We start from the raw sequence: 11,265 nt of genomic DNA on the forward strand, positions 1-11,265 counted from the left end.
TCGGTTTTGGATTCCGAGGGCTTAGGGGGGCCCGACTAAAGTTGGGTCAGGGGGAGAATCTTTGCCAGAGCCTAACATTAGAGATACTTAAGCTAAGGAGTAACATGCCTGGGTCTGCATTTCAGGGAGATGAATGAAGATGTACTGTGTCTAGGGAAGAGAGGAAGGTGCAAGATGTGTTTGGAGGTCCGGCAAGGAGCTAAGGATTGCCCTCAGGTAGCCGCTGTGAAAATAAACTGTAAAAGGACGTGGCACCTGGACAAAAGAGGGTGTTTGTGGAAATAGGAATAATTGAAGACATAGGAGGCCAAATTGGGTAACTAGAGTGGGGGACACTGATGCCATGAACAAGGAGACCACAGAAAGAGGTGCCCTTTGGGGGTCTAGATGTTCAGCATGCAACTCAAAATTGGCAATTCAGAGAAGTCTTCCTTTTGTGAACTAATATCAAAAACATTTATATTGACAGTTTAGTAGGAAAGTTTCCACTGAAGAGTGGAAGATAAAGGGGAAAAAAAGACTTATAATTCCACTCCTCTCATTTTGCTGTACTTTTTTCCAGTCTTTTTTTGCCGGGGGGCGGGGATACTTTAAAAAGTTTGTACTGTTAGAAATTTAGAATTTTGGTTATGTCAATATCCCTTAGTCTAAAGGCTTCTGGAGACAAGCTGAGCAAATATTTGCTCCTAAATAGTGACTGGATTGATGGTCTGTAATTCTTATGACTAAATACGTATTGACAAGAAGTGTTTTCTTTTTTTGAGACTTCTAAGTGTTTTCTTTAGACTGCGATGAAGCACGTTTTTGCGGTAATGAGAAAGGAAAGAACAGGAAAGCAACTGACGGAGTAAAGTAACCTAACCCGCACATTTCCGGATTCAAAAGCTCTTCAGTGCTGGCTCACCCAAAAGTAATCCCCAGGTGGGCGGGAACCAGAGCGCACATGCGCAGTAAATCTCAACGGCAGCCGCCCGCCCCCGCGTACCAGCCCCGCCCCGGCCTTGCTCAGCTCGCCTATTCCGGGGGGGGGGGGGGGGGACTGTGTTACCGCGACACTGGTCCGACTTTCTTCCTTCCGCCCTTCATTGCTTTTTCCCTGTAATGGCATCCGGCCTCGGGAGACTGCTTTTGCAGGGGCCTCGCTGCCTCCTGGCACGGGCCGGGGCCCCCATTCTCGTCCCCCCAGTTCGGGGCGTGAAGAAGGGATTCCGTGCCGCCTTCCGCTTCCAGAAGGAGTTAGAGCGGCGGCGCCTTCTCCGGTCCCCGCCGCCGCCCGTGCGCCGGTAGGAGCCGCCTCGGAAGGGGTCCGGGTGGGGGTCGTGGAGCCGGCGGCGGCTGGGAGGGTTGCTCGTCGCTAAAGCGCGCCTGGTTTGAGTCTAGGACGTTTGCGGTAGAGACACGGGTGGAAAGTGGACGCGTGGGCTGAGGCACAAGGAATGAATTTCCTGCCTCGGTGTGGAACACGGGTCTGCCCCCGACGCTTCGGAACTCTTGCCTGTCGGTTGAGTTGTGAGAAATGAGGCCTGGTGAGGCCAACCTTTCTGTGGGCTTGGGGTTGTAGTCCCTGTGTGGTAATGGCTGAGAATTCTTGGGTAAGACCGATAAGAGGGGGAAAAACATTCCACAGTATTTTAGGGACATGCAACTACAAGTCTGCTTGCCAGAATAAAAGGAAAACAGTTGAGCTTTAGGTTTTTTTTCCCTCAAATAATCTTGTTCCTTCTTAATCTTGTTCCAGCAGTGTCTGGCAGTAACTTGGCAAAGAAGTCCAGTAGTCTAGCAGAGAAAGACATCTTTATAGCTCCAAATGAGATCAATACCTGAGGTCTTGAATCTTTTTCTCTAGTAATGTGACTTTGACATGTAGTCGTGGCGATGTAAAATAGATGTCTCTCACTCTTTTGATTCCATTTGTAGGTACGTCAGTTCCTTATTATCTCTGTTAGAACCGTTGGAACAGCGACTAGCTTTGAAGTTATTAGTCCTTGGGGAGATTTAGTATGAAATTTTGATAGCTGCCTTAATATTGCACCCCCCCCCCAAAGCTGAACCAATTTATACATCTGTCAGTGTTTATATTCTATACTCGTTCAAAACAGGGGCGACTGGGTGGCCCAGTTGGTTAAGCGTCTGCCTTTGGCTCAAGTCATGAGCCCAGGGTCCTGGGGTGGAGCCCTGCATGAGGCTCCCTGCTTAGTGGGGAGCCTGCTTCTCCGTCTCCCTCTGCTGTTCCCGCTGCTCTTTCTGTCAAATAAGTAAAATCTTTTTTTTTTTTTTTAAGATTTTATTTATGAGGGGGAGAGAGAGAGAGAGAGCAAGCACAAGCGGGGGGTGGGGGGCAGAGGGAGAGTGAGAAGCAGACTCCCCACTGAGCAGGGATCCCAACTTGGGGTTTGATCCCAGGACTCCAAGATCGTGACCTGGGCTAAAGGCAGATGCTTAACTGACTGAGCCACCCAGGCACCCGTAAGTAAAATCTTTAAAAAACCCAAACAAGCAAGTTATTTTCCTAATAAGCAGAAAATAGTATCTCTAATTCATGTTTCTTTGATTATTGTGAGGTTAGTCACTTTTGGCTTTTATAGTTGGAAACAACTAAGGATTATATAGGTTAATATACATTCTATGACTTAACAACCAAGATCTTTATATTTTCCTATCCATTTTTACTTAAAAGAGTTTTATTTGGATTTTATTGTCTTTTTTTAAAAAGACCTTTTAGCTGTTCTTGGGAATGATTATGAACTTTTAACCTACTTTTAATGATACTAGATTATTTAGATGCTAACTTAAATGGGTGTTTTTAAAACTTAATAAAGTAAGAGATAAATATAGTGTACTTATTGTTTAGAGCTTGAACCTGCGAAATTATAATTCCTATTTCATACCTAGGTATAAAGCATAATTCCGTGGTTATAGCAGAAATAAAGAATCTAAAAGGTAGGTTAATGGCTTAGTCTCTGATGTTGAAGAACTTTAATGTGGCAGTTGGCTCCAAGGGAAAATGAATCCACCAGTGTATATAGCAAAGAAGCACAAGGAATCATCTGACTTAAATTTTACTTTCAGAAAATCAAAGCGTGGTGTTAAAATGAAACTCAGTCTTTTTAAAATTTCCCTTACATAATCAATAAAATTGCATCACAATTAAAGTTTTCACGTCATTGTAACATCTTGTTCTCTTTACTATTGCTTACTGTCTTCTCTTTTGGATTTTCAGTTCAGAGAAGCCCAACTGGGATTACCATGCTGAAATACAAGCATTTGGACATCGGTTACAGGAAACCTTTTCCTTAGATCTTCTCAAAACTGCATTTGTTAATAGCTGCTATATTAAAAGTGAGGAGGCCAAGCGCCAAAACCTTGGAATAGAGAAAGAAGCTGTTCTTCTGAATCTTAAAGATAATCAGGAACTCTCTGAGCAAGGGACATCTTTTTCAGAAACTTGCCTCACACAGTTTCTTAAGGATGCTTACCCAGACTTGCCCAGTGAAGGCATTAAAAGTCTTGTTGACTTTCTCACCGGTGAGGAAGTGGTGTGTCACGTGGCCAGAAACTTGGCTGTGGAGCAGTTAACACTGAGTGCAGAATTTCCAGTTCTCCCGCCTGTTTTACAGCGGACTTTCTTTGCAGTGATTGGAGCCCTGCTACAGAGCAGTGGCCCTGAGAGGACCGCTCTTTTCATCAGGGTAGGTAATGCTTAATTGCACATACCTGGACCTGCTTGAGGTGGAGAGAAGGAAAAATTTTTTTGTAATTCATTTCTTTGTAAGGTGAGCTGTGAATTTTTCTCCCTACCAAATTCTGAGAAGGACCTAAAGCTTTTTTTTTTAAGATTTATTTTTTTGAGAGAGTGTGTGTGCGTGCACACGTGCGTGGTGCACGCTGGGGGGCAGGCGGAGGGAGAGGGAGAGAGTCCTAAGCAGACTCCGTGCCGAGTGTGGAGCCTTGTGCAGAGCTGGATCTCACAGCCCTGAGATTACCCTGAGCCGAAACCAGGAGTCTAAGTTATAAGATTTTACCTTCAACTATGAATTTTGGTTTGTTGTTTTTTTTTTTCCAAGTTTTTTTTTTTTTTTTTTTTTTTTTTTAAGATTTTATTTATTTATTCGACAGAGATAGAGACAGCCAGCGAGAGAGGGAACACAAGCAGGGGGAGTGGGAGAGGAAGAAGCAGGCTCATAGCGGAGGAGCCTGATGTGGGGCTCGATCCCATAACGCCGGGATCACGCCCTGAGCTGAAGGCAGACGCTTAACCGCTGTGCCACCCAGGCGCCCCTTTTTCCAAGTTTTTATTTAAGTTCCATTTAGTTAATATTTAGTGTAATATTAGTTTTTAAGAGTAGAATTTAGTGATTTATCACTTCCATATAACACATACTGCTCATCACAACAAGTATACTCCTTAATACCCATCACCCATTTAACCTACCCCTCTGCCTACCACCCCCTTCCAGCAGCCCTGTTTGTTTATTGTAGTTAAGAGTCTGTTTCATGGTTTGCCGCTCTCTTTTTTTTTTTGCCCAGGTTTAGGTTTCATTTCTTAAATTCCAAATATGAGTGAAATCATTTTGTGTTTGTCTTTTTCTGACTTATTTTTCTTAACATAATACCCTCTAGCTCCATCCACGTCATTGCAAATGGCAAGATTTCATTCTTTTTTATGGCTGAGTAATATTCCTCTGTGTGTGTGTGTGTGTGTGTGTGTGTGTGTGTGTGTTACCACTTTATCCATTCATCAGTTGATGGACATTTGGGCTCTTTCCATAATTTGGCTACTGTTGATAATGCTACTATAAATGTCGGGATGCACGTGTCCCTTGAATCAGTATTTTTGTTTGGTTTTGAGTAAATACCTAGTAGTGTAGTTGCTAAGTCATAGGGTAATTCTATTTTTAACATTTTGAGGAACCACCATACTGTTCTCCAGAGTGTCTGCACCAGGTCACATTCCCACCAACAGTGTAAGAGGGTTGCCCTTTCTCTGCAACCTTGCCAACTTCCGTTGTTTCCTGTGTTGTTAATTTTAGCCCTTCTGACTGGTGTGAGGTGGTATCTCGTAGTTTTGATTTGTACTTCCCTGATGATGTGTGATGTTGAGCATATTTTCATGTGTCTGTTGGCCTTCGTGTGTCTGTATGTCTTCTTTGGAAAAATGCCTATTCATGTGTTCTGCCCATTTCTTGACTGGATTATTTGGTTTTTGTGTGTTGAGTTTGATAAGTTCTTTATAGATTCTGGATACTAACCCTTTGTCAGATATGTCATTTGCAAATATCTTCTCCCATGCTAAAGGCTGCCTTTCAGTTTTGTTGATTGTTTCCTTTGTTGTGCAGAAGCTTTTTGTCTTGATGAGGTCCCAGTAGTTCATTTTTGCTTTTGTTTCCTTTGCCTCCAGAGATGTGTCTAGTAAGAATTTGCTATAGCCTATGTCAAAGAGGTTGCTGCCTGTGTTCACTTCTAGGATTTTGATGGTTTCCTGTCTCACATTTAGGTCTTTCATCCATTTTGAATTTATTTTTGTGTATGGTGTAAGAAGGTGGTCCAGTTTCATTCTTTCACATGTTGCTCTCCAGTTTTCCCAACACCATTTGTTGAAGAAACTGTCTTTTTTCCAATGGATATTCTTTCCTGCTTTGTCAAAATTAGTTGACCATATATGGTTGTGGGTCCCTTTCTGAGTTGTCTATTCTGTTCCATGGATCTATGTGTGTTTTTGTACCAGTACTGTACTGTTTTTTTAATTAATTAATTTCATTATTATTTTTAAATTTTTTATTTATTTTATTTTAATTTTATTTTTGGGATGAGGAGGGGCAGAGGGAAAGAGAGAGAGAGAATCTTAAGCAGGCTCCATACCCAGCACAGAGCCTGACACTGGGCTTGATCTCATAACCCTGAGATCATGACCTGAGCTGAAATCAAGAGTCAAATGCTTAACTGACCACACCACCCAGGTGCCCCGTACCATACTGTCTTGATCACTATAGCTTTGTAATATAACTTGAAGTCCAGATATGTGATGCCTGCAGCTTTGCTTTTCTTTTTTAAAACTGCTTTGGCTATTTGGGTCTTTTGTGGTTCCATATAATTTTAGGATTGTTCTGTCTAAAATGCTGGTTGTATTTTGATAGGGATTATATTGAATGTGTAGAGTGCTTTGGGTAGTATAGACATTTTAACAGTATTTGATCTTCCAGTCCATGAACATAGAATGTTTTTCCATTTCTTTGTGTCACCTTCAATTTCTTTCATAATGTTCTGTAGTTTTCAGAGTACAGATCTTTTACCTCTTTGGTTAAGTTTATTCCTAGATAGGGACGCCTGGATGGCTCAGTTGGTTAAGCGGCTGGCTTCGGCCCAGGTCATGATCCCAGGCTCCTGGGATCAAGTCTCACATTGGGCTCCTTGCTCAGCAGGGAGTCTGCTTCTCCCTCTACCTGCTGCTCCCCCTGCTTGTGTGCATGCTCTCTCTCTCTGACAAATAAATAAAACCTTTTAAAAAAAAAAAGTTTATTCCTAGATATCTTATGGTGAAATTGTAATTGGGATCTATTCCTTGATTTCTCTTTCTGCTGCTTCATTATTGGTGTGTAAAAATGCAACAGATTTTGGGACGTTGATTTTGTATCCTGAGACTTTACTGAACTTGTGTATTGGTGGAATCTTTTGAGTTCTCTTGCCACAGAGATCATGTCATCTGCAACAACTGTGATTTTTATAATCAAACTTACATGAAACACTATGTATATGAAAAGGAATAGTACATTTTGTCTTTTTCAGTTCCCATTAAGTTTTTAAATTCTGTTAAATGTGTACTTTGAATATGGTCCTTATTTCCTTTATACTACTTTAAATGTATAAATTGTATTTTTATATGCAGGACTTCTTAATTACTCAGATGACTGGAAAAGAACTCTTTGAGATTTGGAAGATAATAAATCCCATGGGGTTACTGGTAGAAGAATTGAAGAAAAGGAATGTTTCAGCTCCTGAATCTAGACTTACCAGGCAGTCTGGAAGCACCACGGCTTTGCCTGTGTTTTTTGTTGGCTTATACTGGTTAGTAAAATTTTAATCTTAACTTCATAACATTGATTGGAAGCCTTAACAACTGACTTCTCACATTCCTTAATATAAAGCTCTGATTGCATTAACAGATTTAAAAAATCTCATTCCCATGATTATTGATTTACTGCTTCCTTTCTTGCTGGTCAGTCTTAGGGGAAGGTCAGTAATCTGTGGTCTGCTAATAGTAGCTGTTGTCAACCAGCTGTACAGTGTAGAATTCCATTCATTTTAATGAATAAGAATTTCATGTTAATCTAAATATTTCTGTAGAAAAATATAAGTTCTGATTCGTGAGTGTTAGAGATTTATTTACCCGTAATCCACACTTGTACAATTTCAACTGAGCCTAGGACCTGAAAAGGAAGGGCTTAGTTGTCCATCAAAATACATAAATCAGCCCACATTGAGAATGTTTTAGTTTTGTTAGTAAGCAGTTAGCTTGCCTCACACTGATTGAATATTTAAGAAACCTAGATTAAAATTGAGGTCAGTATTTTTCTGATCTTTATATGATGTAGGATTTTATAGGTTAAAGGCAATGGAAGACATCATAAAGGAGAAAATGGACAATGTTGTAAAAAGTTTCAACTTTAGTTTTAATTGGAATGCAAAGTAAAATGATGAGGTACTCTCTTGCTTATTAGCTTGGTAAGTCTTAAACACATCCTTTATCAGCAATTCATATATTCCTAGTAGAAGAAAAGAGATGTACAGTATTTCTGTCAGTAATTTTGACCAAAACACCAAGAGTCTTTAAATTCTTCACATCCTTTGGTTTGGTATTCTCACTTTGGGTGTTCTCTCCAGGTTGCATCAGAAATCTGTAAACAAAGGTGTTCATTTGTTGTTTACCCTTCATACCCCATACCTAGAACAGTTCCTAGGACATGGTAGTCAGTAAACAGTTGTTAACTAATAGCATTTTTTCTATTAGAAAATTAGAAATAGGGGTGCCTGGGTGGCACAGTGGTTAAGCGCCTGCCTTCGGCTCAGGGCGTGATCCCGGCGTCATGGGATCGAGCCCCACGTCAGGCTCCTCTGCTATGAGCCTGCTTCTTCCTCTCCCACTCCCCCTGCTTGTGTTCCTTCTCTCGCTGGCTGTCTCTGTCTCTGTCAAATAAATAAATAAAAAATCTTTTAAAAAAAAAATTAGAAATAACTTTGGTATTCAGTTATAGGGAAATAACAAATGCACATGATAGAATATAGTACAGCTAGGACAGGTGATGTTTTTAAAGGATTTCTAGTGACACACGGAAATTTTGAAGAATGATCTCTTATTTTTAAACAAAGCAGTTTGCCCTATTACTAACGGTGGTCGTCATTGGGTAGTAGATTTATTTAGTTTTTTCCTAGATTTCATATAATGGTATTTTAAAAAACAGTCAGTGATACACTAAGACCATCGTTGGACTAGAAACATGATAAACATTTTGTGCTTGAAATTCATTTAGATGATTTTCTCTCTGCCATACTATTGCAGATACGTATGTGTAGAGTTACTACTGTCAGGTTTAACCTATATGATTAACCTTTGTTTCATTTCAAATTACTACCATAGCGAAGGGTTCTTAGCAAATTCCTTCCATATTGTTTCTCTTTTTCCTGCATAGTTTTGCTCATTTTTCTTAAGTTTGGTGCTAGTCTTCTTTAGCTTCAAGTCAACTTATTTTGAATCCGAGCTACTAAGTGGAGTTGCTGTTCATGAGATTTTCTGAGATGCTTTTTTTAGTTAGTAAAGTTTGGGGTCAGGAAGTTTCAGGAAGTAGTTAAATGTAATTGAGACATCCATACCACACTTGTTCAGTGCACGTCCTTTCCTCCCTGTGGGAACAGTTTTACATTTTTGGAGAAGAGTTTGCTAGTTTTCATAATAGAAATATCAGTAAAGCAGGAATACCCATTTTTGTTTAATTTGGCTTTACTAGAACACTGATAGCCTTGAGGGTTCCCTGTGCTACCTCAGTATCTTTGGGAATAAATTAGATTGGATTATAATATATAAAATAATGTTTTAAATCATAGCTAGTTTTAAAGATCTAAAGCTCTTTTAAGATACTGAACTGATTTCTCATTTGTTTTAAAGTTTAGATGAGAAACCAGAAAGGCACAGGTTTTTTCCATCAAATTTTTCCTCATATCACAGATTCAAGATGAATTAAAAATAATGTAGTTTTATTTTCCTTGAATATTTTTAATAGTTTCAGGTTTTTTTTATAGCAAGATTTTTATATATTCTTTAAATTCTTCCATCATCAACAACAACAGAACACACCCATACTTACTTAGATGTGCCTTGGTTTTTTGATTTGAAAAATATTGGACCTAGTGAGTTGTTTATATTTGTATGGAAATGTAAGTATTTCTTTTCTAACTACTATATATAATGACTTTGCAACAAAACTAGTTAATTTTCAAAAGATACTAGATCCAAAGCTCTTGTGTTACTTCTGGTAGATGTTTTGCCAAAACAAGATTTAGAAACCATAACTGATTGTGGATGTGTCTTATGATCATGGGTAATTTCAGATTACTCTTGGCTTTTTTCTAGTGATAAAAAGTTGATTGCAGAAGGACCTGGGGAAACAGTGCTGGTTGCAGAAGAAGAAGCGGCTCGAGTGGCACTTAGGAAACTCTATGGGTTCACTGAGAACAGACGGCCCTGGGACTATTCCAAGCCCAAAGAGAATTTAAGAAGAGAAAAGACTATCACTGCCAGCTAACCTGCCAAAATTGTGGCAACCCGAAATTTGTGAGCCAGAGAATGAGATAAATATCAAAGATGTTGAAAGCTGGACATTTTTCAAATTGTAAAGAAATAGGTCTTACTTCTCATAATGAGTTCCTAAAATTAAGCCAGTATTTATCAGGTCATTGATTTTTTTCTTTTTCTTTTTTTGTTTTGTCAGAAGTCTTTTTTGGATACTTTTCCAGTAAGGTTTTTCTGAAGTCCTTGATTTTATTATTTTATTTAACATGTATAGTTAGGTCCACTTTATTCCCGGCTAGCTTTGAGGTATCACCATAATTTGTATGTGTGTTTTATGTGAACTTTCATACCAATAAAAAGTCACTCTTTCTCGGAAGATTTTATTGTAGTTTAATTTGATATACCCAGGTTGGTGAACTTTGTCCCTTTAATAGGATTTTAGCTAAAATAGTGATAAGTCTTAACCTTTAGAAATGTAAAAATGCAGCTTGTTACAGTTAGATGGGTAATACATGTCCCCTACATTCTGTCTGGGTTTAAAATTCTGTATACTAATTTATCTCATAGTTATTTAATTTCCGTAAAACAAATAACAAGATAAACTTTATGCTCTTAAAAGAAGGCCAAAAGCAGCTAACTGAAAAATACAAATTTATCAATGTTAATGGAAAAATAAGGTATGTATTTATCAATTTAGTATTCTATAATCATAATCATAGTCATTGTGTACCAAACACTGTTCTAAGTATTTTACTGTGACACATTCAGTTTCTAGAGGACAGATCTTAAGAGTATGTCCTTCTGGTTCTTCAATCCTTTGTGTCGAATTCAGTAATCCTCCCAACTGCAAATTCTTTGTTTCTTTTTAGCTCTTTGGCAATAGTGATAATTTTTAGTTTGAATTTGTCAGTAGTCACTCTCAGGCGTTAACAAGAAAAATGGGACTTGGGAGTTGAGAATAGAAATGTTAAAAGTGACAGCACCCGGATGCCTAGGTGGCTCAGTCAGTTAAGTGGCTGCCTTCAGCTCAGGTCATGATCCCAGGGTCCTAGGATTGAGCCCTGCCTCGGGCTCCTTGCTCAGTGGGGAGCCTGCTTCTCCCTCTGCCTGCTGCTTGGCCTGCTTGTGCACTTTCTCTCTAGCAAATAAATGAATAAAAAAAAAAAAAAATACATAAATAAAAATCTTAAAAAAAAAAAAACCAAACACCTGACAGCACTTTTGCCATAAAGTCTTTTTTTTAATTGAAATATTTTTATGTTCAAAGAGCTAGCATTAAGGTAGATAATCTTGGATGAACCACTCAGGGGAGTTCACTTAATCCAGCTTTCTGAAGCCTGCATCCTTTTACTGATGGAGACACTGGCGGCACACACTGGGGCCATATTTCCGGATCAGCACGAGATCCCCAGCTGAGTTTTCCAGGCTCCCATAGAGCTGCTGGTGACCCATCTTGCTTTCTTGGATGCAAGGAGGCAAAAGGC

The 11,265-nt window shown here is 39.4% G+C and overlaps 1 protein-coding gene across 1 annotated transcript; it reads left to right on the forward strand.

Annotated features, from left to right (window-relative positions):
- The first annotated feature begins 1,054 nt into the window (after positions 1–1,054).
- On the forward strand, positions 1,055–10,157 carry MRPL44 (mitochondrial ribosomal protein L44). Its single transcript, XM_026491823.4, has 4 exons — positions 1,055–1,283; positions 3,221–3,689; positions 6,884–7,062; positions 9,623–10,157. The coding sequence occupies exons 1-4, from the start codon at positions 1,102–1,104 to the stop codon at positions 9,792–9,794; spliced, it is 1,002 nt and encodes a 333-aa protein (XP_026347608.1). The 5' UTR covers positions 1,055–1,101; the 3' UTR covers positions 9,795–10,157.
- Positions 10,158–11,265: the final 1,108 nt, after the last annotated feature.

This window comes from Ursus arctos, unplaced genomic scaffold (assembly GCF_023065955.2).
Source record: "Ursus arctos isolate Adak ecotype North America unplaced genomic scaffold, UrsArc2.0 scaffold_1, whole genome shotgun sequence".
In the NCBI taxonomy this organism is placed as follows: domain Eukaryota; kingdom Metazoa; phylum Chordata; class Mammalia; order Carnivora; family Ursidae; genus Ursus; species Ursus arctos.

Excerpts from the sequence above, each read along its gene's own strand:
- MRPL44 (XM_026491823.4), top strand. The coding sequence starts at position 1,102 with ATGGCATCCGGCCTCGGGAGACTGCTTTTGCAGGGGCCTCGCTGCCTC. Across the intron at positions 3,690-6,883 it reads GGACCGCTCTTTTCATCAGG|GACTTCTTAATTACTCAGAT; the intron begins GTAGGTAATGCT and ends TTTTATATGCAG. Across the intron at positions 7,063-9,622 it reads TTTTTTGTTGGCTTATACTG|TGATAAAAAGTTGATTGCAG; the intron begins GTTAGTAAAATT and ends GCTTTTTTCTAG.